At 42.2% G+C, this 22,948-nt stretch overlaps 3 protein-coding genes across 3 annotated transcripts; 2 read left to right on the top strand and 1 right to left on the bottom strand.

The window, feature by feature from the left end:
* Nucleotides 1-279: 279 nt before the first annotated feature.
* On the top strand, nt 280-6,039 carry plrg1 (pleiotropic regulator 1). The gene is made up of 15 exons (XM_023417476.2): nt 280-437; nt 665-771; nt 1,393-1,529; nt 1,797-1,847; nt 1,959-2,052; nt 2,169-2,259; nt 2,372-2,470; nt 2,588-2,680; nt 2,980-3,129; nt 3,237-3,338; nt 3,979-4,081; nt 4,228-4,336; nt 4,779-4,918; nt 5,110-5,303; nt 5,403-6,039. The coding sequence occupies exons 1-15, from the start codon at nt 429-431 to the stop codon at nt 5,460-5,462; spliced, it is 1,539 nt and encodes a 512-aa protein (XP_023273244.1). The 5' UTR covers nt 280-428; the 3' UTR covers nt 5,463-6,039.
* LOC111663311 (uncharacterized) lies at nt 5,668-8,026 on the bottom strand. The gene is made up of 5 exons (XM_087176935.1): nt 7,775-8,026; nt 7,447-7,647; nt 7,021-7,226; nt 6,064-6,204; nt 5,668-5,876 (listed from the first exon to the last, which is right to left on the bottom strand). Exons 1-5 carry the CDS (start codon nt 7,909-7,911, stop codon nt 5,668-5,670), a joined length of 894 nt encoding a protein of 297 aa, XP_087033061.1. The 5' UTR covers nt 7,912-8,026.
* Nucleotides 8,027-9,232: 1,206 nt separating this feature from the next.
* LOC147818497 (protocadherin-23-like) lies at nt 9,233-21,640 on the top strand. The gene is made up of 7 exons (XM_087176954.1): nt 9,233-11,297; nt 14,607-14,798; nt 14,961-15,192; nt 16,825-17,061; nt 19,689-20,717; nt 20,813-21,000; nt 21,479-21,640. Exons 1-7 carry the CDS (start codon nt 9,552-9,554, stop codon nt 21,638-21,640), a joined length of 3,786 nt encoding a protein of 1,261 aa, XP_087033080.1. The 5' UTR covers nt 9,233-9,551.
* Nucleotides 21,641-22,948: the final 1,308 nt, after the last annotated feature.

Below are 22,948 nucleotides of genomic sequence, written 5' to 3'. Positions count from 1 at the left end.
TGAAGGATTGGAAAACCATTGATCCACGTGCTTTGTTAGGCAAACATGACCTGGTACACAAGGCAGGAAAACCAAGTTATGGCCGGTGGTCACAACAGGTTACACTCACTCCAATTACATCCATTGTATTAATATATCATTTGTGAAAATGCAGAATGTTGACATTTAGATTTTCTTGTGGAAAAGTGGAAAAGAAAGTAAATTTTTAACAGAATTGCAGCTCGCCTTCCTGGCCGACAGGTGGCGCTGACAAATGACCAGCTACTGCTTTTGGTGTTGTTTACTTCCGGAGCATTCATTCGTCAGTTTGTAGTGGTGGTGGTCATGTTTTCATGCTTGTGATATATTTTCGAGTGTGGCCAAGAGACATTTACTGAAAATAGTTATTTCTTCACCTGCGGTGTCATATCAGGATATTTATCACCACAATGTCTGAGGTAGGTCGATGTTTGAAGTCCTCTCGTGGCTTTTTCTCTGCTCCCGCTCAGACGCTACCGCACGGAAAGCCACTGGGTTGGGTCCGGCTATTTACTGGAACGCGTTGCGTTTACGTTACGTTTTGTTGTTTGGATAACATACAGCAAAGGATTGGGAAACTTAAAAAGGTCACCGTCTTTGTGCTGTTAAATACGGTATTTTTTAAAACACATCTCTTCTTTCACAGGATGTCCAGAAGCACTCGGTCCACACTCTGGTCTTCAGGTCTCTCAAAAGGACCCATGATATGTTTGTGTCCGACCATGCGAAATCCATCGCACTGGACGATGAAAGGTAAATCTGGCGATTTACATTAAAACCAGCAGCAGAACATCTTTAACGTTATTGTTTCTTACTGTACAGTAAAGGGTTCGCAAATCTTACACTGGTTTTAAAACTCTCATCGGTCTCTACTATTTGTACTTTACTGGAGTATTTCCATTTTATGCTACTATATACCTATACTCCTCCACAGCCCAGAGGTAAATACCTTACTTTATACCCCACTACATCTATTTGTTAACTTTAGTTACTACTGGATTAATAATATTGATGTTGGGGGCTTTTGCTGTGCTACCCCTTTTCTGATTACCTGCCTGGGCGGTACAGAGACCATATGATCTTTAGGATCTTATTATGGAAAATAATGTCGAGTAGCAGAAAGTTCAGACTTCTGACTGACTTCTGTGAGACAAGACCAAATGATGAGAGTTTGCATGTTTGCAAGGAAACCAGGGTATGTGGTGTAATGAAATACAGTTTTATGGAAAAGTTTGGGCATCACTGGGCAAATTACGTACCTTGTTGATTGGAGAAGTGCTATGAGAGAAGATTTGATCTCGTTCGCCGGTTTGGTTACATGTGTTATTTTGAAGAGGAAAAAAAAAGATGCATCTTTGTCTCCTGTATTTGCAGCCACAAGGTAAAGATGGATGTGAAACTGAAAGCGGAGTATGGAGCAGTCTTACACATGCCTGTCCTGAAGGAATGCAAAGACAGAGTGTCACTTCTTTCAGGCAGCATGCAAAGCCACCAGAGCTACACACAGCCAGGTGAGGAGGAAATTAACTCTGCATGCTAACTACAATATGATCGCATTAGATTGCTTAAAAACTCATTGAGATAAATAGTTTATTACAAAGTGTAATGTGAATGTCACATGAAAAATAGTTTCTGGTATTCCCTCAAAGTCACACAAAACCTGCTGATCCCTCCAGATGCAGTTGTAGTTTATTTGAGCTGATTTTAAAGTAAGTTTCTTGTATAAAAGTGTTTTTTTTTCTCTCACTAATGTATCTATTTTTAATGTGTCTTGGAAGATGACCCAGAATACCTGATCACCGGGACACATGCGTACCCCTCTGGACCTGGTATGTGTGATGCTCTTATTTTAACCAAGTTGCATGTTTTCTGAGTTTTCCACGCCCATTCACTGAACTGCACCAGCGTTGCCAGTATCACATCAGTATTTCATTCAACAGGAGTGGCCTTGACTACCGACACAAAGATGCACAGGAATCCCAGTGATGGAGGGATCCATTCCATGGCATTGGCTTTGCCACCCTCACAAGCCAGGTAAACCTTTATCCTCCACCACACTGTAGAAGTTCAGTAAAGTACTTTTTCGGGATTTGGCACAATTTCTCACATGTAAACCTTAATAATAATCGGTTTTATTTATTGAATGACAGGCAGGACGCGAGCCGCACAGCAGCCAGTGTTGGTGACATCCATCGACACGCGGGAGGAATAGAGAGATCTCACCCTCACTCCACCGCCGTGGTATGTCGCAGAGGATTTCCACGTGCAGTTGATGTGATATCTTGTTTATCCTGGCTGTAAAATATCCCGGAAAGAAGTACAGAGCTAATCATAAATCACAATTTATTTTCAGTCGCTCATGGAAGGAGGCGGCACCAGAAATTCTGCACTCATGAGGAAAGCGCCAACCATGCCCAAACCCCAGTGGCATCCACCATGGAAACTGTTTCGGGTAGCTACAGATACTTTTTCCAGTTTACGTGGTGTTTTCTTTGATTTCACCCAGGTGAAGTCTGCATCTGGAATGTGCCCTGTGTTGTTTTCAACAGCAGTGCGTTTTGTCCGATAGGTCATCAGTGGTCACCTTGGCTGGGTGAGGTCCATCGCTGTGGAGCCAGGGAATCAGTGGTTCGTCACAGGGTCAGCTGACAGAACCATAAAGGTGAGTAAAGTAGAAGATAACAATTACTACTCTGTGTATAGACTGTCACAAATAATAACACTCATTATGCAGAAAGCCTGTCCTTTGGTCATCTTTGTCATTTTTGATTGTGTAACCACCATGTTTGATATTTAGATAAATTAGTTATGAAAGTTACAATTACATTACAATAACATAAGCGTCAAAACTCCTTCTCTCTCCGACGCTTTGACACTTTCAGCCACATCCTTTGTTCTTCAGCTTTCCTGATGTTTTCTATAATGATCCTAATATGACTGGACTGCTGTTTGTCGTGACAGATCTGGGACTTGGCCAGTGGGAAGCTAAAACTCTCCCTGACCGGACACATCAGTACAGTGCGTGGTGTGGCGGTCAGCAGCCGCAGCCCCTACCTGTTCTCTTGTGGTGAAGACAAGCAGGTCAAATGTTGGGATCTGGAGTACAACAAGGTAGAACCCTTGTAATGAGATTATTCAGAGGGATTCACTTTAAAACTTTGAATGGGTCGTATAATAACAATTTCAATGTCTCCCAATAATATAAATCTGTGTTTTAGGTCATCAGGCATTACCACGGGCACCTGAGCGCCGTGTATGACCTAGATCTACATCCAACCATTGATGTGTTGGTGACGTGCAGCAGGGATGCCACAGCAAGGGTAAACTGTACTCTGCGTGTCCTGTGCTGAATGTTTGGGTGAAGTGTTGAAATGAAGAAATTTCACGTGTCAGGTTCAGGGTCTATTTGAAAAGACGGGTCATACACACAGTTTGTGTTCCTTGATCAGAACGAGGAGGAACGTTTATTTTAAAGTTGGATTTTATATTTTCATTGGCAGTATCATAAGTGAGTCAGACCATGTTGATAAAAGTTTAGTGGAATTCAAAAATTGTCAGACAGTTTTGTGATTTCCAGACCGTGGTTTGTCTTCAGGTCTTCATGATAGGCATGAATGAGCACGAATGAACTTCTGATATCTGCGTCTGCCACGTTTTACCACTTATAGAACAATAAAACAAGACACTCATTCTGCCCTGAGCTAAACAGAGACCTGCATTTTCACTTAGTATACTCATATGTGCTGTGCTCTCAAGTTCAAACAGCATTAGTGTCTCCTGTTTCATGAAAGAGGAAATGTAGTGTTCAGTTGAGTCACGTGACCGGTGTAACTTTCTGTGCAGTCCATTCAAGTTGTAGTATAAAGTCCTAAAGTCCTATTGCTGTTGAATATGTTTTGAATGTCATGTTCAAGTAAAGAGGCATCAAGGACCAATTGGATTTCCTTTCTATCCACACAGGTGTGGGACATCAGGACAAAAGCTAACGTGCACACACTAACCGGCCACACCAACACTGTGGCCACAGTGAGATGCCAAGCTGCAGAGCCACAAATCATCACAGGTAAATACATTTTACAACTATCTAAGAATATCAACCATATCATTCATTTTGATCTGGTATTGCTGCTGTCTCCACTCTGTAGTTGGTTGCTCAATAGCTCTGTTTTCATTATAATCCCTGACTGGCGACCCACACACTTCTTGCAGGCAGCCACGATTCAACAATCAGGCTGTGGGATTTGATCGCTGGAAAAACCAGAGCGACATTGACCAACCACAAGAAGTCCGTCCGAACTCTGGTGATGCACCCCAGACAGTAAGTTAACACGTAGTAAGTGTAGTGCTGTATTTATTAGTCACTTAATAGTCACTCAACTGGAAATGAATGAATCCAGTGATATACGATTAATTGTTGCTAATCGTATGTCAGTTTAATATGTCAAATGTTTGCTGGTCTCCGTGCTTCTTATATGTTTTATTATCATTCTCAATAGAATGAATTTTGGATTTTTGTTCAGACAGTATGGGCTCTTGAAACTTCTTATGGACATTTCTTTTGTAGTTCTACAAGATTGATCCAAAACTAAAGAATCAGGTTAAGCCATAATGAATATTTGTGGCAGTTGTACTGGAATGACATGGTTATCAGGCAAAGTAAGACGTTCGACCCCAGGGGTTCAAAATGCTTCAGTGACACCATGACAGAAACAAAAAGAGTTTGTTTATTTCCTCTTTTCTTTTTTTTTTTTTTTTTACAGATACACGTTTGCGTCTGGTTCTGCTGACAACATCAAGCAGTGGATGTTCCCAGATGGCAACTTCATCCAGAACCTGTCAGGCCACAACGCTATTATCAACACTCTGGCTGTTAACTCCGATGGCGTGTTGGTGTCTGGAGGTATTAATAACTACTTACATCGTTGTTTTCCTCCCATAAAGTACATTTTTTCACACAGATAATAGACGTTTGAGTCGGTATATGTTTTTATTTGAGTCAGTTTTGACTTGATTATACAGGATGTGGTTACATTATTGCATCAGGAACACATCAAGACTCATCACACACACACGTTTGTGTTTTCTCTTTAGCTGACAACGGAACCATCCACATGTGGGATTGGAGGACGGGCTACAACTTCCAGAGGATTCATGCAGCTGTGCAGCCTGGATCTCTGGACAGTGAGTCGGGCATCTTTGCCTGCTTGTTCGACCACTCCGAAAGCAGATTGATCACCGCCGAGGCCGACAAGACCATTAAAGTGTACAAAGAGGACGACACTGCTGTAAGTTTCACCATCATATTTAAAGTCCATTTATATTTCTGTGCTAGTTCCCAGATAATTTGATAAATCTGTTTTTTGTTTTTGTTTTTTTTCTTGCAGACAGAAGAAAGCCATCCCATCAACTGGAAACCAGAGATCCTCAAGAGAAAAAGATTCTAAGGATTTTTTTTATTTTTTATTTGTTGCGCTTGTCGTTGTCACAAAATTAAATTTTGAATTTTATTTCTACCAAACTTCCTGTTATTAGATACACCCATCAAATTATGGTTGTTTAGTGCTTTTTCATGAGGCAGATTTCTTCATAACAAATGTGTCTTTGACAGAGGCGACCACATCTTTTAAAAAAAGAATCGATCAGTCTGCTTTATTCTAAAAACCACTTGCAGTCTTGATTATACGATGTTAGTCCAGTGAGGTGGCCGTTTTGGACGGCCAGGAACCTCCCTGAGTGTTTGTTCTTGATAATGACGGCCCTCTGGTGGCTCTGGTCTGTCTCGTCCACCAAAAGCAGCCACTCCTCAGACACAGAAGGACTGGCCTCGGAGTGGACCTCGTCCCTGCTCGGGTCAAACCCTGCAGAGGGAGAGACGGCGCGTTGAAAAAGCGGTAGAAAAAATATTATTTTGTATTGACTCGAGAGTTGTACAGGCTTGGAAACAAACATTGCCCCTTTTTTTTTCTGGCTTGCAATGTGAAATTTATTTTGCTCCATTTAATAAAGACCACATTTTTCACATTCCTGATGAATTTCTGTTCGTACCCAGGTATCTGTTCGTCACAATGTTCCTGTAGTATTTACAGCCGTGACCCTTGATCTCCTCCCAGTGACAGTGATCTCCAGGTGTCTCATCGAGCTCCACTGTGTTTCTGCTGTCGTTAGTCGGGTGGATTATCTGCTCATCTGTAAACACGAGTCATGACGCAAGAGAAAGCATAACACTGTTTTAATAATAACAGATTGTATTTATGCAAACGTTGTTAACCACGCAGTTTGGTTTCAGTGTGCAAGTCTCAGGAGCACATCGCTTCACACCATCACACAGAAAGAATATCTCACCAAAGCTTTTTAAAACCTCAACAACAGCTTCTTACAAATGATGTTCTACTTACTGGATGGTTTACACAATGTTCCAGAGACTTCACTGTGAACAGTTTTCACTGGAACTAGTTTCTCAAAAACAACTCTTATCCCCTATGTCAGTAAAGACACATTCCTGTATAGTTTTTAGATGTAATTTTTCCATTTTTTAGATTCAGCTAATAGAATAAATAAAGGTTTATAAAGTATTTTCTACCAAATTTTGTATTCCTGGCACATTGGAGAGGACTATGAAAAAAATGTATATATTTATATTAATATATAATGATAATTATTTATTTTACAGGTTCCTAATTTCCTAATAGTTTTCTTTAGATGTTTCCTGAAAATAATAATATTATCTAGTACCAAGGAAATTAAATGAGGGGGGAAATGTTCTGTGACCAGTTTTTATCCTTAAGATTTCCATCATATCAAACCAAATGTTGATGCTATTTACAGCTGGTATTTATCCTGTCATAGGCATTGAATGTATTTAAATCTGAAGGGAGCCTCAGTATCTCTAAAATCCTTGTGGCTCTGGGTAATTGAGAAGTTTTGTTTTTTTGTAATTTGAGTAAAGCAGTCGTCTAAGTGGTATTTCGAAGTGCATTGTTGGTGTTCAGTGTCCACATGCACCTGATTCGTGAATGTAGAGCTTTGAGAGGGCATGGCGGAAGCCTCGGCCCGGTTTCTTCTTCAGGCGGGGTTTTGGCGGCTCCGGCTCATCCACCTCCTCTCTGGGAGCTTCCTCCACCGCCAGGAGGTGACCGGCGTTAAACATGATCTCCTCCTCCAGAGACCTGAGGCACATCTCAAAGAGCTCCTCATCCTCTTCTGCATTTCTAGAAGATGACGGCATGAACGGCAGATTGTTTGTTTCAACGCGTCATTCCTTTTTTGTGTGTGAAGACTTCCTCAGTTACAACAGAAATACTGAGATATCTTCATGATATTAAAACACAATTATAAGATTTACATATGGTTATTTACAATGACCTCTCAAACCCTTTGAAGGGGCGTTAACTTTTTTTTTTCACCTGTCACTTTCAGACGGCTCCTCACCTGAAGTCCACCCACAGCAGGCCCGCAGTGATCAGGCCCAGCCACTCACTGGCCTCCCAGTTGTTGGCCAGCATGACCGGCACGATCATCACCTCCCTGCTGTCTGCGTAGTTCAGCTCCTTCTTACAGCTGCGGGACGCCTGGTAAGCTGGGGTCATGACCGGACAGATCACCGCGGCCTCCTCCACACCTGCAGCCATCCTGAAAACAAAACACACGGATTTTGTTTAAAGAGTAAATATATGTATATAATGCATGGTATATCCGAGATGTAAAGACAATATGTCAAAACATATATAACCATATAATCACATTCCTTTGTACTTACGCGTCGTTGATGTTCCCAGTCACCCCTCCTTCTATGTCCATCCACACCGGCAGCCCATCATCTTTCAGCCGGTCGTAGATCTTTTTCACAAGAGCCTGGTCATCCCACTGGTACGAGAGCATAATATGAGACGGCATTTTTAAAAAATAAATCTCTTTTCAACTCAAGTTGATCTGAAAATAATCCTGCGTGAAGCTGCTGAGGCAAGATTTCTTTCAGTTTGCTCAACAAACCAACTCAAGACAAAAGCAGAGTCAGTAGTTATGCAGCTTGTTTACTCAGGTGTGGTTCCCAGGTTACATCTGTTGCCTGGTTACAGCTCCTGCTTGCACCGGTGGGACGATGCATGGTGTGGCTACTACGGCCTGCAGGAGCAAAACCGGGGCTCACAGTAACAATCGAGTCGTGTATAGAGCTGCAACCAAGGAATGAATGAACCGCAGCTTCTCAAAGGTCTCATATGTTATCCTGAGAAAATGCACTGATATAGAAGTTAACATGTTCTATATCTGGTGTTGTTTTGAGCTCAGTAAAATAAATGATGTCATTCAGATGCAAAACACTTGACATATATGTCACATTCAGTCAACATAGTCAAAGTTGATTTGTTTTTTATTTAAATTCAATGTTACAGCAACACTGAATGTAAAATAATTTTAAAAAGTAATTTTGAACACATGTTCTATGTTGTTATGTTTACTCAGTTTTCTTTTACTTGTAGAGATGAGATTCCTGTTTATAAACTAAATGTGCACATTTCTTCAGTACTTTTAACTAATTTGGAGTAAAATCATTTTAAATTGGAAGCTTTATTATTATATGCATCATACACTGAAATTATTAGTTGACAAACTGATTGATTTCCATGAAAACACATAAAAATTAAACAATTAATGGAGAGTAAAAACAGGAGGTGAAAAATCATAACTTAAATGTATGTATGTGTCTGTAAAGGTGCAAACTCTATTCATTCAACAACAAAGTTTTTTCTACAGCAATTTTTTTCTTTCTTTTTTTCTTTTATTTCATCACTGCACTTGCTCTAAATCTACTTGACATTTTGTTTATTGCAAGTGCTCCAGTACTGCGCAGGACCTGCAGTTCCCCTTTTCATTTGTACCAGTAGAGGGAGCCACTTTAACACTATACGGCCTTGCGCCAAACCCCAAAAGGACCTCGTTAAACCGCTTAGTAAGTTGGATTTCTTCTAAATACTTCACCAAAATAAGGAGACTTAAATCATAAATTGAATTAGCTGGACTTTCTGATAAGAATAGATTCCCCACGAGTTCTATCTTTATTTCCTCCACTTTCCTTCTCCCTTTGTGATCTCCCACAGGTCAAACATACTATGCCACCTGTCAGCACGCGGCACTGAAGGTAATCTCCCGGCCTAATTAAATCTTAAGCAATCAGGTCCACAGATGGAGCCGATCAGCGTGGGACGTGCCGCCTGCCAGGAGGTGTGTTCATCCGCGGCGCGGTTGGGACTCTGTGGCCACTCGGTGCAGTGATGTGTAGAAGAAGAAGAAGAAGAAGCCAAAGGGGATTTGCGCTCCTGGATGTGTGGACTCCAAGTCTTCAAAATCACGCAACATTAAGCCGCTGAAATAGTGTGATGGGGAATGACTGCGGGCTGCTTTCCCGCGCTCGAAAATGCACCGTGCGTTTACCTGGTTTTGTTTGGAAAAGTCCTCTAAAACGTGAGTGGTCAGTGTGAGTCTGGCAGGGAAATATGTAGCCTTAATTGGACTCTCAAAGGAAGAGTTCTTGAGTCATGCGTGAAGGAGGAATGGGTCGCAAAAATGCGGCAGCTTGGCTCCTCCAGACGCTCGTCCTGTGGCTGCTCTGCGCGCCGTCACGCGGACAGGTGTTCAACCTGACACTGTCTGTCAAAGAGGGCTTGCCCGCTAAAACCATCGTTGGAGATCTGGGCGCGGGGCTGAGGAAGCCAAGTACTGGGTTCTTCATCTCAGAGAGCAGGGACTCGTACGTGTTCAGAGACCTGGAAATAGACGCAGACACGGGGATCATCTCCACAGCCGTGATCCTGGACAGAGAGAGCAGGGATAAGTATGAATTCGTTGCAGCCACTCTCACAGGTGAGATGATCAAGGTGAAACTAGAGGTGGAAGACGTGAACGACCATTCACCTGTGTTCCCCTCAGGGGTGGTTGACTTGGAAATATCAGAGCTGAGCCCCCCAGGGAGCCGGTTTCAGCTTGAAGGTGCTAAAGACAAGGATGTGGGTGAGTTTGGTACCCAGGGATACAGGATCACAGAGAGCGAGATGGGGGAGTTGTTCCACCTGGATTATCGGAGCGGATCTGAGAACCACATGACCCTGGATCTCATCCTTAATAGCAAAGTAGACAGAGAAACACTGGACTATTACTCCCTAACCATTGAGGCCTTTGATGGCGGCATCCCGGCCAGGACAGGGACCCTTCAGGTGAACGTCCACGTCCTGGATGAGAACGATAACCCGCCTGTGTTCAGTGAGACTGAATATCACACCTCGGTGCCTGAGGATGCTCCGGTCATGTCCGCCGTTTGTCAAGTGCACGCCACCGACCTGGACCTGGGCGACAATGGCAGAATCACTTATGAGATCAACAGGCGCCAGAGTGACCCCAATGAGGTTTTCTCCATCAATGAAACCACAGGGCTGGTTTACCTCAACAAGCCGCTTGATTTTGAGACCCAAGCTTTTCATGAGTTGATCATCAGGGCGAGCGACAACGGGGCTCAGCCTGAGTACAGCAGCACTTTTGTGGGTGTAAAAGTGCTCAACATCAACGATAACAGTCCCACCATTAGCATCTTGTTTCTCAGTGAGACGGGAGATGCCGTGGTGTCAGAGGCAGCAGCAGTTGGGGACTATGTCGCCCGGATTTCAGTGTCAGACCCTGACCTTGAGGAGGAGGGGGTCACTGTCACCCTTGAGGGAGGAGATGGGAAGTTTAACCTGAAGCAGACAGATGATTTTCTGTACGCTTTGTGTGTCAACGCAGAGCTAGACAGGGAAAACAAAGATCTGTATGAACTGAAGGTGCAAGCATCAGATTTTGGGAGCCCACCCCTGAGCAGCGAGACGGTCTTCCTCCTGAAGGTGGCCGACACCAATGACTGCCAGCCGGTGTTTGAGAAAGACGTATACGTCATCAGCATCTCAGAGGACGCTCCCCAGGGGAGCTCCCTAATCCAGATGCAGGCCCGAGATGCAGATGAAGGCGTCAACTCAGACGTCAGGTACTCCGTCCTCAAGTCCAGCCCGGACGGTCTGATCAGCATCGACCCAGAGTCGGGCCTGGTCACCACAGCCGCATCTCTGGACAGAGAGGCACAGATGGAGGTGTGGTTTCTGGTGGTGGCAACAGATGGAGGAGAACCAGCTCTGTCATCCACGGCTACAGTCACTGTGCTGGTGGAGGATGTCAACGACAACGAGCCGGTGTTCCAGCAGCAGCTGTACAACGTGTCCATACCCGAGCACAGTGACCCCGGAAGCTGCTTCTTACAAGTATGTTGGAGAATATTTCCTTTTAAAGGATCAGTGCACACAAATTACAAAAACATACTTTCTCACAGACCAAGATCAGAGATTTCTGCCTCTACCCCAGCATAGTTTTAAAACCTTTTTGGGGGCATTTTTTATTTTGAAGAGATCATCTGGGGTCCTGAAAAATCAATTATTTGATAAATTTGATAATCTTTTTTTCATAATATAGATGTAATGTAGTGTGAGACTATTGGACACAGCAGAGGAAAAAAGTTCTGCTTTACAAAATTATTATTTTTTCATTATTTTTATTCAGTTTACATCCAAGAACAGAGAAGAAGAAGAAGGCCGAATGACCCGAGTTTTATCTCATCCTATTCAGGCCTACACGTATGAAATGTAGGTCTCCATTCAGATGAGGCAACGGCTGCTCAGACAAACAAGAGACACTATGTTAGTTGAAGTCATCATAGACATTCAAAACTGTAGTCCCTGATCTTTTATTGTGAAATACTGGATCGTTTACCTTTTAATGTGACAACCAAAAATCACTTTTGCATACTATGAAGTGGTAATATGGTATTATTACGGTGGTAATGGTACCGCTGCTCCACGACACAGTCCAGCGGACAGCTTTACTCTGGACTTGATACTCCTCTCAGTTACTCAGTTTATCAACGAGCTTGGTTTTATAAAAAAAAGAAAGAAGAAGAACCAGAGCAGTTTAACAAGTCTCTACTGTGGACATGCGACATCTCGTGCTCTCTGTCTTTGCTGTCACTTTTTCGTACGTCTCATAAGACAAAAGTAGCCTTCAGTCTGTATTCACAAAGCCTTCAGTGTTCCTCCTAAACACACACAACACGCACACACACACACGCACACACACACGCTCGCACACACGCACGCACGCACGCCCTTTCCAGTTGAGCACTGTGGCTTTGACATGACAGATGTGATGCCTGGTACCACACTCCTGCTGCCTGGCACAAGCTGAAGCCCATTACAAAAGAAGTTGTGTTTACCACTGCAAGTTCTGTAAATTTAATGGACAACATGGACAAAAAAATGAATTGTAAAATTAGTTTTTCAGTGACGTCTCCTTGCTGTATAGTGATCCAGCACCAGGCTGAACGTTGGAGTGTGTGTTACTTTAGTTTTTGTTCGATGGCAAAACAAAACACCATGAGAAAAGTGAAGAACTCAATCAAAGCAAAATGAGTCACAGGAAGTGATCAAGCTAATTGGGAATTGTTTTAAAAGATCCTTCATGAACAGTAGATTATACACATGCAGTTACATTGGTGTTGCTCCATATACACCTTTAATATGCAAACGATGGACAACAGCGAATCCTCAAGAGGTCTGTCATAGTGACCATTTCTCAGAAACAGGATGGTGAACCACTGAGGTAAAAGAGAAGTGAAAAGTGAAAGCTACTGAGGCGGCTTTCATTATCGATTAATCTGTTAATTATTCATCCATTTGTTCATTCATTCATTCAGTATCATTATTTAGATTAATAGTTTAGTCAAACAAAATAGTGACAAACATTTAGCTCTTGTTGTCCCTCAACAGTCCAAAACCAAAAGATATTTAATGTATTGTTAAGTAAAAAAGAAAAGCAGCAAATCCTCAGATGAAGTGGAGACTTGTAAATATTTTGGAATTCTTCCTGATAAATGACTCAAACAGCAAAAGCGACTTCAGAAATCTAGCCACTGCAACTGTACATGTGTGGTTTGTGCAGTTCACACTGACGCAACAGAAAACAGATGATGAACCCTCTAACAATGAATATCATTTTATAGATATGTACTTTTATGTCAAATTTATTTCAATTGCCAAAAGAGAAGAGTCAACAAAAACAAACAGAAGGGCACTAGACAATACAGACACAGGAGACCTTCAGGAAGACTGCGGTCAAACAAAACTAATGCAGTTATTATTGTATATTATTGTCCTTGTCCTTGTCCCTCAATATGGAATCCCTGCTCTCAGCTATGGAGGATTTTATATTGATATAATTAGAAATCCAGGATTTTAAAGTTGTTTTCTTGGCAGCTGTACAACCATAAAATAACCTTCTCCACTGCCTCAGCTTCGGATCAATACGAAAACCATCATTAGTAAGACACAGACCACGATTAGGATGCTCAAGCAATACTCTTAAAAACATGACTCTGAATATTAATGTGTGATATTTTATAGCTCATGTAACCTTACATAAAATCACACTGATCTAATGTGGGCTCAAAGCATGCCGGGGTGTGTTATGTGTCTAATCAGACCTTGACCCGTGTCTCTACGACTTCCTCTGATCAGAGTTCATGCAGCCTGAGGTGATATCATCTTTATGACTGGAAAGTGAGCGGTTGGTCTGTAAAGTGTGTCTCCTGTCACGGGCTCACGGAGACATGAAAGAGCTCTGTCGGATCTGAGACGTGTCTTCACTCGGCGGTGTGGCTGTTTCTTGTTTTTCCGCCGTAGTGTCGCTCGCTCATTCACCCTTTGATCATGGGGATTTTTTTTAATGCTTTTATTGCGTTGACCTTTTCAGGCGGAACAAGAATACAGTACATTGATTCAGTTACGACAGAGGCTACAGCTAAACATTGACAGATGGCGCTGTTACTACAGTGTCGCAACACTGTTAATGAAAGATGACATAACATACTACAAAGATACTGAATGAGTTTCATTATGCATAATCAGTGAATGAATTGTCAACTTGAAACATACTACATATGGAAACTAGTATATAGAACTTTGGAGCTGAAATAATTAGTCAGAAAATTACTGGACACCTATTCTGGGAAATGACTAATCATTGGAAACCATTTATCAAGCGAAGATTGTCCAAACGTCACTTGTTCCAGCTTCTCAAAGATTTAGATGCCATTTGGCTTTTTAATAGAAAGTTAAACATTTGTTACTATTATTTATTTTCATCTTGGCTACAGTTAAATATAAATCACAACAAAGTGAAAGAAGATATTTAATGTTGATTATGCTCCATGTAAAAGTTAAAAGCCGTGTCTTTGATCAAAGCGCAATAATGTGGTGGCCTCCTTTCGGTTTGGGAGAACCCTTTGAGGATGAATCTCTATTTGAAATATTACCACAGCAGGCAGTCTGAAGGCTGCTATTTGATGATGTCAGTCATTTTATGCAATTACAGTCTAATCTGTGAAATTCAGATACAACCTTCATGGTGAACACTGAACACACCGTCTGTGTTTTTTCATTATCACTTCTCAGATGTTCATGATCGTGTTTTAGTTGTTTAGGATCTTTAACTGTGGTTTTTTTTATTTACTTTTCTTTTAGGTTGTTGCCAGAGATGCAGACAGCCCAGACTTCGGCACAGTGCTCTACTCTTTGTCTGATGGCTTTGACAAGCAGGACCAACACCCCCTCTTCCAAATCCACCCCCAGACTGGAGAGCTGTGCGTCTCTCAGGATATCGATCGCGACGCGGGACAGACAGTCCACGACATTCTGGTCAAAGCTGAAGATCCAGTGAGCGGCTTCTTTGATTGGTCATTTTTTTCGGCATACTCTAAAACCAGGCCTTTCTTTTCATATGAGTGACTTCCTGCACAGTGATCATACAGAGGATCAGGCTCCTAAACAAAAAACAAAAAACAAAACTAACTTCTTTTCTTACTTTTCCATTTTCAGGGAGGCCTGAGCGCTCAAACCTACGTGCACATTGAGATAGAAGACTTGAACGATAACGCTCCGGTGTTCAACCCCGACGAGTACACCATGAGCATCAGCAGCCACGCGCAGCCCGGCACAGAAATCCTCAACGTTATCGCCACTGACCGAGACTCCGGCAGGTTTGGACAGGTCACCTACGATATCCTCCCCGGTGACATGTCCAGTTTGTTCGCACTGGATAAACAGACAGGTAGGCAGGCGTGAGGGATTTAGGTACAGATACACAGAATCATCAGCAGCTTTATCGTTTGATTGTTTTGTTTTTGACGGAGTGAAAAGAAAACAAAAAAACAAATAACGTGCAGCTCTTTCAAGATCAGTGCAGTGGATCCTAAAGTTATTTGTGGGCCAAAGTTATTTCCTTGAGCTTGATTTATCTATCTTTCCGTAACTCATGCAAGTACGGTGGCCCTGAGAGGCAAAAACACAAAAGAGAAAACAGTTCAGACTGCGTTAACAAATTTAACACAACAACATTTCTGAAAAGCAACATTTCCCGTCTTTGTCTGTCCCAATCTGTGTGTGTTTGTGTTTTTGTGATTTGTTGATGTGTTTTGTGAAATACTGCTGTGTTTTGACCCTCAGGGCCACCATACCTAAGCCATGTACTCTTTGTACATTCTCCAGCCAGTCAGTCTGTCACAATCAAATCAGCAACACAGGGATTTGCAAAACATTCGACTGTTGTATCTCACAGTATTTTTACACCGTGTTTGGATGATGTCTCAAGCTTCAGCGACTTGTGGCGTAGATCCACTCTCTCGTCAGTAAGTAACTTGTGTGACTGGCACGCCCAGTATTCAGGGATAAACAACTGCTTACTTGAAGTAAGTCCCGTTGATATGATTGGCGGTGTCACTGCTCAGCAGGAGGGGTGCAGAAAGCCCAAAGCTTAGAGAGTAAGATAAGCCACAATGTCACACTGAATAAAATTTTAACTAAAGAGAGAAAGGTTAACATTGTAAGCTGCTTTTAAGGGTGTGAGGTTGCTGTACCTGCACATGACCAGATACGCTATCAACAGTATTTTAGATTCTCTGAGCTCCCTGTAGGAGATTCCACAGTATTGTTTATTGTTTTATGACACCTTATGTCTGGAGAAAATGATTTGTAGGCATCACAATGCTTATGGTGCTAACAATGCACAACAATGCTGTGACACATTTTACCTTCATCAAAAAATTGCAGTGATCCTGTGATTTGGATATTGCACTCGGCCATAATGCGATCTCAATTATATTTCAATTAATTGTGCAGCCCTAGTTCTTACTGATGTACTAATTTAGCCAGAAACAAAGGACATTTTAAATAAATCAGCTTGGAAAATAGATAGAAAGAGTTGCTTTAATTTATTTTCATGGTCATTGAAACTTCAAATTATCTGTATGTACATTTTAACTGGATATTATTTGTGCTCTTTTTGTCCAGAATTGTTGGTCTGTAGTTTATTTTTTTGATAGTGTTTTTTAGCCAGATATTTTTGGTCAGACATTTCTTTAAAAGGAAGTTTTAAATTTTAAATTATTTTCATTATAAATGTATCTGGCAAAGGTTTTCTATTTAAAGTTTGTGAAATGCCAGAAATTAGTCAATAATCCCTGGAATAATTTTCCAGCCCAAGGTGACGTATTTAAACACCTTGCTTTGTTCAACCAACAATCCAAAATATTCAGTTTACAGTAATAAGAAACTGAAAATCAGCAAATGCTCACATTAAAGGAGCTGGAAGCAGCGATCAACCAGTTTTGCTCTAATTTCAATGAGACTTTTAACTGGTTCAATGAGGAAAGCTTAATGACTGAAACTTAACTTGTCACCGTAGGGATGCTCTTCGTGTCCTCCACTCTGACCCACCTGGGCGCAGCCGGCGTGAAGCTCTCGATAACAGCACAGGATGGGGAGGGCTTGACCTCGGTCAGACCAGCAGAGGTCACCATCAATGTCTTACGCAGCGCTCAGGCTCCAGCTGTGTTCCAGAGGTCACGCTACACCTTTACTGTGCCCGAGGATGCGCCGCCAGGGACCTCTGTGGGAGCGGTGGAGGCCATAAACCCAGCGGGTGAGTGTGTGTTTCCGGGCCATGTCCCGCTTATTTACTTTATTGTACACATCAGGTGATGGATTCATACGAAAACACTGTGGCTTGATGATTCTCAGGCAACTTTGAGAGTTATAAGTTATAATTTCTAAGAAGGTTTCTCATGAGCATAAATGAAATTACACACTCAGAATTAGGACATTCAACTAAAATGGCAGCCACATTTAACACACACTGTTCTAGATCAAAAGAATTAAAGTTTGCACAATCCTGTTTAATTGCAACTTCATGTTACCTTCCGAGTCGGTTCCACACAGCGAGGTATAAATATATTAAACCACAAAAGAGCATTTATATCTGATCTGTCGCCTCATACCCGGCTGAGTTAAAACAGCGGGACTGTGAGGGAAAAGATTCTTTTCATATTCTTGATTAAAATGAAACTGGCTTGATGTTTTATGAGGGGCGGGGGGGGGCTGCTGTTTTATGAGAGGGGGGAAAACAGCAAAGCATGTGTTGTAAATGGCCTCAGTGACCCAGTTGAAAGCAACGTCACTTCTTCTTTATGTCTGTGCAAGTTTCCTCTCGTAGTTAAAAGAAATGTAAGAAATGCTTGTCGGGTGATTCTGAGACTTAGTTTCAGTTGAGTGGGTGTGAAAAAAATGAACACTTAGTCTTGAAATTCATGTAAAAACTCTTGCTACCACATTGAGAGCACGTCTTATAGCTGATTTATAAGTAGGAGGAGCCTAAGCAAATGCACAGTATTTATTTACTTCTAATAACACTGACTTTTCTCATGGTCCCAGTTCAATTCAAACTAAATGACTGAAATGAAGTTAACTAAACTGATTTAAAGAGCAAATTTCTCCAACTCTGGATGTTGCAGGAAAGCCGTATTTAAGCGGGCTTTGTCCTGACAGATGATTGTGAAAAAAACAACTGAGCGATCATTGTCATTGCTCAAATCTCTTTGCAGACTTGAAGAGGCAAAGAGGAGTGCTGCGGTTTAATCTTTAATCCTCCTTAGCCTCAGGAGCAGATGACAGATGATAAAGGGGTCCGAGACGATCGTTCCACATGTTGTGTCGGTGTTCTTACAGGTCAAAGATAATCTTCTCATAAACGTGGAGTGGAGTAGGATTTTTTTTTTGTCATTGTTATTATGAAGATATCTATTGTTGTATCAGTATTTAAATTTGTATGATTTTACATGATGTAGTTGCAGGTAAAAGTGAACAACATTTTAAAATATGCAAAGGAAAAACAGGATTCTGAGTGAAGGAGATACAGCAGGTTTTATTCTGTTTTAATATTTTATCATAAACCATTCAGCCTCCTCTCTCTTTGGAGGGATTTCACAGCTCCCATGTTTTCCAGGATTATCCCTTCATAGTCCACTTGTTATGTGCAACTAACCCCACTCAGTCCCCTCCACTACACTAGACAGTCATTTAAGGTTGTCTAGTCAATTAGCAGATTAACGCTTCAGCTTAAAGTAGAAACAACAGAATTGGGCGTGTTTGACAGGGGTCGGGCGCCGTTAAGCTCTCTGCTTGTTTCAGTGGTTTGTTGTCACTGTTGAGGTGCCACAAACACTTGGAAGGGATTAACAGGATCTGCTGGCCTGCACTGTAATTACTTAATGTTGCTTTACTGAGTGTGTGAGCTGTGTGTGTTAATGTTTTATATGTACTATGTTTCTCCACCACGTAACCGTGAATTTATAATGAAACATACATCAGAAACACAAAAAAATAGAGATAATATGTGGAGAGAGAGTGTAAATAGACTTCATTTTTTTCTCCCTTTCATCCCATTTGTTTTCTTTTTTGTCACTTTTTTCTTCACCTTCACGCACAGCCTTATGTTCCTGCACACACTCGTATATAGCAATATGTATATACAATAATATATCAACAGAACACCTTCCCAAACCAACTCCCTCTTGTTACTGCATTTACCTTCAACTATGATATTGTCTATTCTCCCTTCTCTGAATCTTTACTTTCAGTGTTAACTAAATGATGCAGTATGTTAATCGTTTTACAGTTCTTAGCCATGCAGGTAGTTTTGGTTTTATTCATTGTCTGACAGTTTTGAAATATCTGTCTCTGAGATTTTTGCTTCTTCCCTAATACGATAGAGGTGAATTGGATCTAAAGAAATTGCTCATCTTTCAACACCTTACGTTACTCTGAATAAAAAAACTGTTGACAGTGTGTTCTATGGAAGAAGCTTGCTGTGTGTAGTGTGTGTGTTCACACTGGAAAAGTGACAATATAATGTACAGCCTACTCACAAAGGTCACTATGCATCATAGATGTATGGATGGATTTAATTGACCTTTCGGTGGTGCATTATTATACAACTTCCTGTTAGCATAAATTGGGAAAGTATGTTGATTTCTTGTGCAAAACAGTATATAACACAATAAAGATTAATATGTAGCACACACTGTTTTTTGTGTAAAATTAAGATACAGGAACTGAAATGATACGCTGATGCTGATTTGTCACTTTTCACTGCTGCGAGCATCACAACTGAAGTTAAGTGAGGGAATTTAAAAATGCAGTTTGTATTCTTGGTGAACCAACCCTGTAATGTTTCGTCGTTCATTCATCAATAAAGACTCTTTGTCTTCTCAGACTCTGGAGAATCCGTATCCTACCGAATCTCTTCTGGAGATCCTCAGGGTTTGTTCTCAGTTCATCCGAAGTCCGGCCTGATCAGCAACATCAAACCTCTGGACCACGAGTCGCAGCCGTACGCGCTGCTGGTTCTTCAGTCCTACACCGACACGTCTCCCGTTTACAGCACCACTCAAGTCAACATCACTATCGCTGATATCAATGACAACATTCCTGTCTTCGCCAAACTCAGTGACACCATCACAGTGTCCCAGAACACCCTCCCAGGAACTGTGTTGTTCATCGCTCATGCGCATGACTATGACAGTGGTGCCAACGGGAGGGTGAGCTATTACCTGAGAAGTAGCAGGAATGGTACGTTTGCCATTGACCCCAACCTCGGGACGGTGACATTAAACCGCAGTTTACAGGTGGATCGTCAGCAGAGGTACAGCCTGGAAGTCGTAGCTAAAGATGAAGGTGAACTTTCCCTGAGCTCCGTTCTGACTCTCACAGTCAACGTGGACCGCACCGCTGCTGAGGACAGCCTGGCCTTTGAGACTTTAGTCTACCAGGTGGAGATAGGCGAGGGATACCGTAAAGATTCGAGGGTCATCCAGGTGAGGGCGCACAGGACCCGCGGAGCTCACATGTTGAACTCAGGACTCACCTACTCCTTGGAGGCGGAAGCCGGGTTCCCTCCTGCTCCGTTTCGGGTTCACCCGAAGACGGGATGGTTGTATCTCTCCCAAAACCTGGACTACGAGACAGAATCCGTGTATCGCTTTCGGGTGTCGGCCACGTCCAGGGAGGCCTCGCTGGCGAACGCCACGGTTACAGCCACAGTGATCGTGCTGGTGCTGGACGTCAATGACAACGCTCCAGTGTTCAGCAGTGAGGTCTACTACTTCACTGTATCAGAGGGGGCGTCGCCTCAAGGCCTGGTAGGAACAGTCAGAGCTGTGGATAAGGATTCTGGGAAAAACGCCCAGCTGTCCTACATCTTGCTCTCAGATGGGAAGTTCTTCCGCATCAACGCTAAAACAGGTAAAAACATTCACGTTAGTGACTTCATCTTAATGTCATCTTGTGCTTTACTGTGCAGTTTTGCACCTTATTCTGTCTTCTCTGCGCCCATCCAGGGGAAATCATCAACTGGGTGGCACTGGACCGGGAGCAGCACAGCCAGCACAGTCTGAAGGTGATGGTTACAGATCAGGGTCACCCTCGTCTCAACGCCACCGCCAGCGTTCAGATCCTGGTCACGGACATCAATGACAACGCTCCGCAGTTTACACACCTGCCTGCCAGCAAAGAGCTGAATGTGCAGGTAAGAATGAATCCTGCTGGGGCGTCTGGTGGTCGAGAGCATCAAGATGTAAATTGTCATGGGTTGTTCCCTGCTGATGAGTCGGGATACACCAGTGTCCCATTTACCAGCATCAACTCACATCAACACTTCAGCTGCTTCTGTCTCATAACATAATTTTAAATGACTCAGCGCAACGTTACGTGGCCGACGTGTGTGCACACTCATGCAGAGCGTTGACAGTAACATTTTCCATTAGATGAGATGATTCCTGAGGTTTTCCGAAGTCTCTCTTCTCGTCTGAATCTGTGGCCATAATGATATGACACAGACCAACTAGAAAAATACAGCAGCACAGACTTGATAAAGGCAGGGAAGTCGTCAGACTCAGATAACAAACCCACAGATAAGAATCTTTAAAGTGAGCAGTGTGGTTGATGAGTAGTGATTGAGACTAGATGTTATTTATACACTTTACATATTTTTCTTTTTACTGCAGATTTGGGCCGGGCTGCCAACAGGATCCTTGGTGACAAACATGTTTGCCAAAGATCTGGATGCGGGAGAAAATGGAACGGTTACCTTCTCGTTGGTCACAGGTGAGTCGAGAGTGGTACCTGTGCAGTATGCACATTTACTGCCGTGTGCCATTTATCATTAAGGTCCTGAATACTTCTCTTTCCAGCTGATTTTGATGAAGACGATGATCTTGGACACTTTGAGATTGACAGTAAAAGTGGAGACATCAGAACAACAGAGCTGTTCAGCCAGGAGGTTGAACCGTACTACACCCTCAAAGTAACTGCCAGGGACAGCGGAGTCGCACCTCGGGAGGACACTGCAGTCATTCATGTACAGGTAATGTGGTTCCTCCCATTCATACTGTGGTTTCTGGTATTCATTTAAAGCGGACATGAATGCTGTATCTGATACAAAGTCAGTTTCAAATCTGATGAATGATGCTATGATTATTGGATATTGAAATTGCTGACAAAATTATTTAAGAGGAGAATTCCAGAGTTTTGTTTAGTTTACAGATACCACCGATCAACATCTGCATTTTCAAATATTATATATCAATATATTCAGTCTTTCTTATCAAGGTCCCAGAATTTTGAGTTGAATTACCTCCCAACAAATCAAGTTAAAACTCCGTATTACCTTTTGTTGTGAATACACACCAGGTCCCATTTATTTGTTTTGCAAAGATGGTTTGCAGTTATTTGGCTCATGAGATCTGATCTTTAGTCTTGAGGGGAGAGAAGAAAAGTAGTGCGCACACTAAACAAATGCCCAAAGATTTTAATGACGTGACATTTTGAACATGTAAGAAAAAAACAAAAACATACAACATTTGTAAACACAATTAGGAGATCACATGATATTAAAAAAACTCTCAAATCTCCATAGCGATTCACTGTGTACACAAAAACACAAATAAACTCTCACCTATGCCTGATGGTCTGAGTATAATACACATTTTCTACACAATACACACAGAGTAGACTGAATCTGGCACCAGGGGGAGACATTTATTATTTTTTCATGAATATATATCATATATACATACGAAGCGCTTTATGGCATTTATTATTTTTATCTCTATCACCTCATCTAATCCTTCCTAGTCTTTGGACCTGTTATAATTTTGCAAACAAAAATAAACATTAAATAAACAAATTAAATAAACAAACAAACAGTATTTGAATGTATGCATGTATGTATGTTTGCATTTCATCTGCAGGTCCATGGCTTAGAGGCTCCGTATGGCCGCACTGACCACCGCATTGTGAGGCGCTTTACAGTGAGAGAGGACACAGAGCCGGCGGCCGTCATCGGCTCTGCTGGTGTTCCAGATAAAGGGAAATTCCACTATTCCATCTCCGAGGGTGACGGGAACGTTCACTTTGGCATCGACGGCTCCTCTGGTGACATCTACATCAACCAGCCGCTGGACTACGAGTCGGCA

The sequence above is a fragment of the Seriola lalandi genome, unplaced genomic scaffold (genome assembly GCF_002814215.2).
Source record: "Seriola lalandi dorsalis isolate HSWRI2012SDOR001 ecotype SW California unplaced genomic scaffold, Sedor1 jcf7180002054574, whole genome shotgun sequence".
Taxonomy (NCBI): domain Eukaryota; kingdom Metazoa; phylum Chordata; class Actinopteri; order Carangiformes; family Carangidae; genus Seriola; species Seriola lalandi.
The sequence above is the reverse complement of the archived record's forward strand: the minus strand, read 5'-3'. Positions and strand labels throughout refer to the sequence as shown.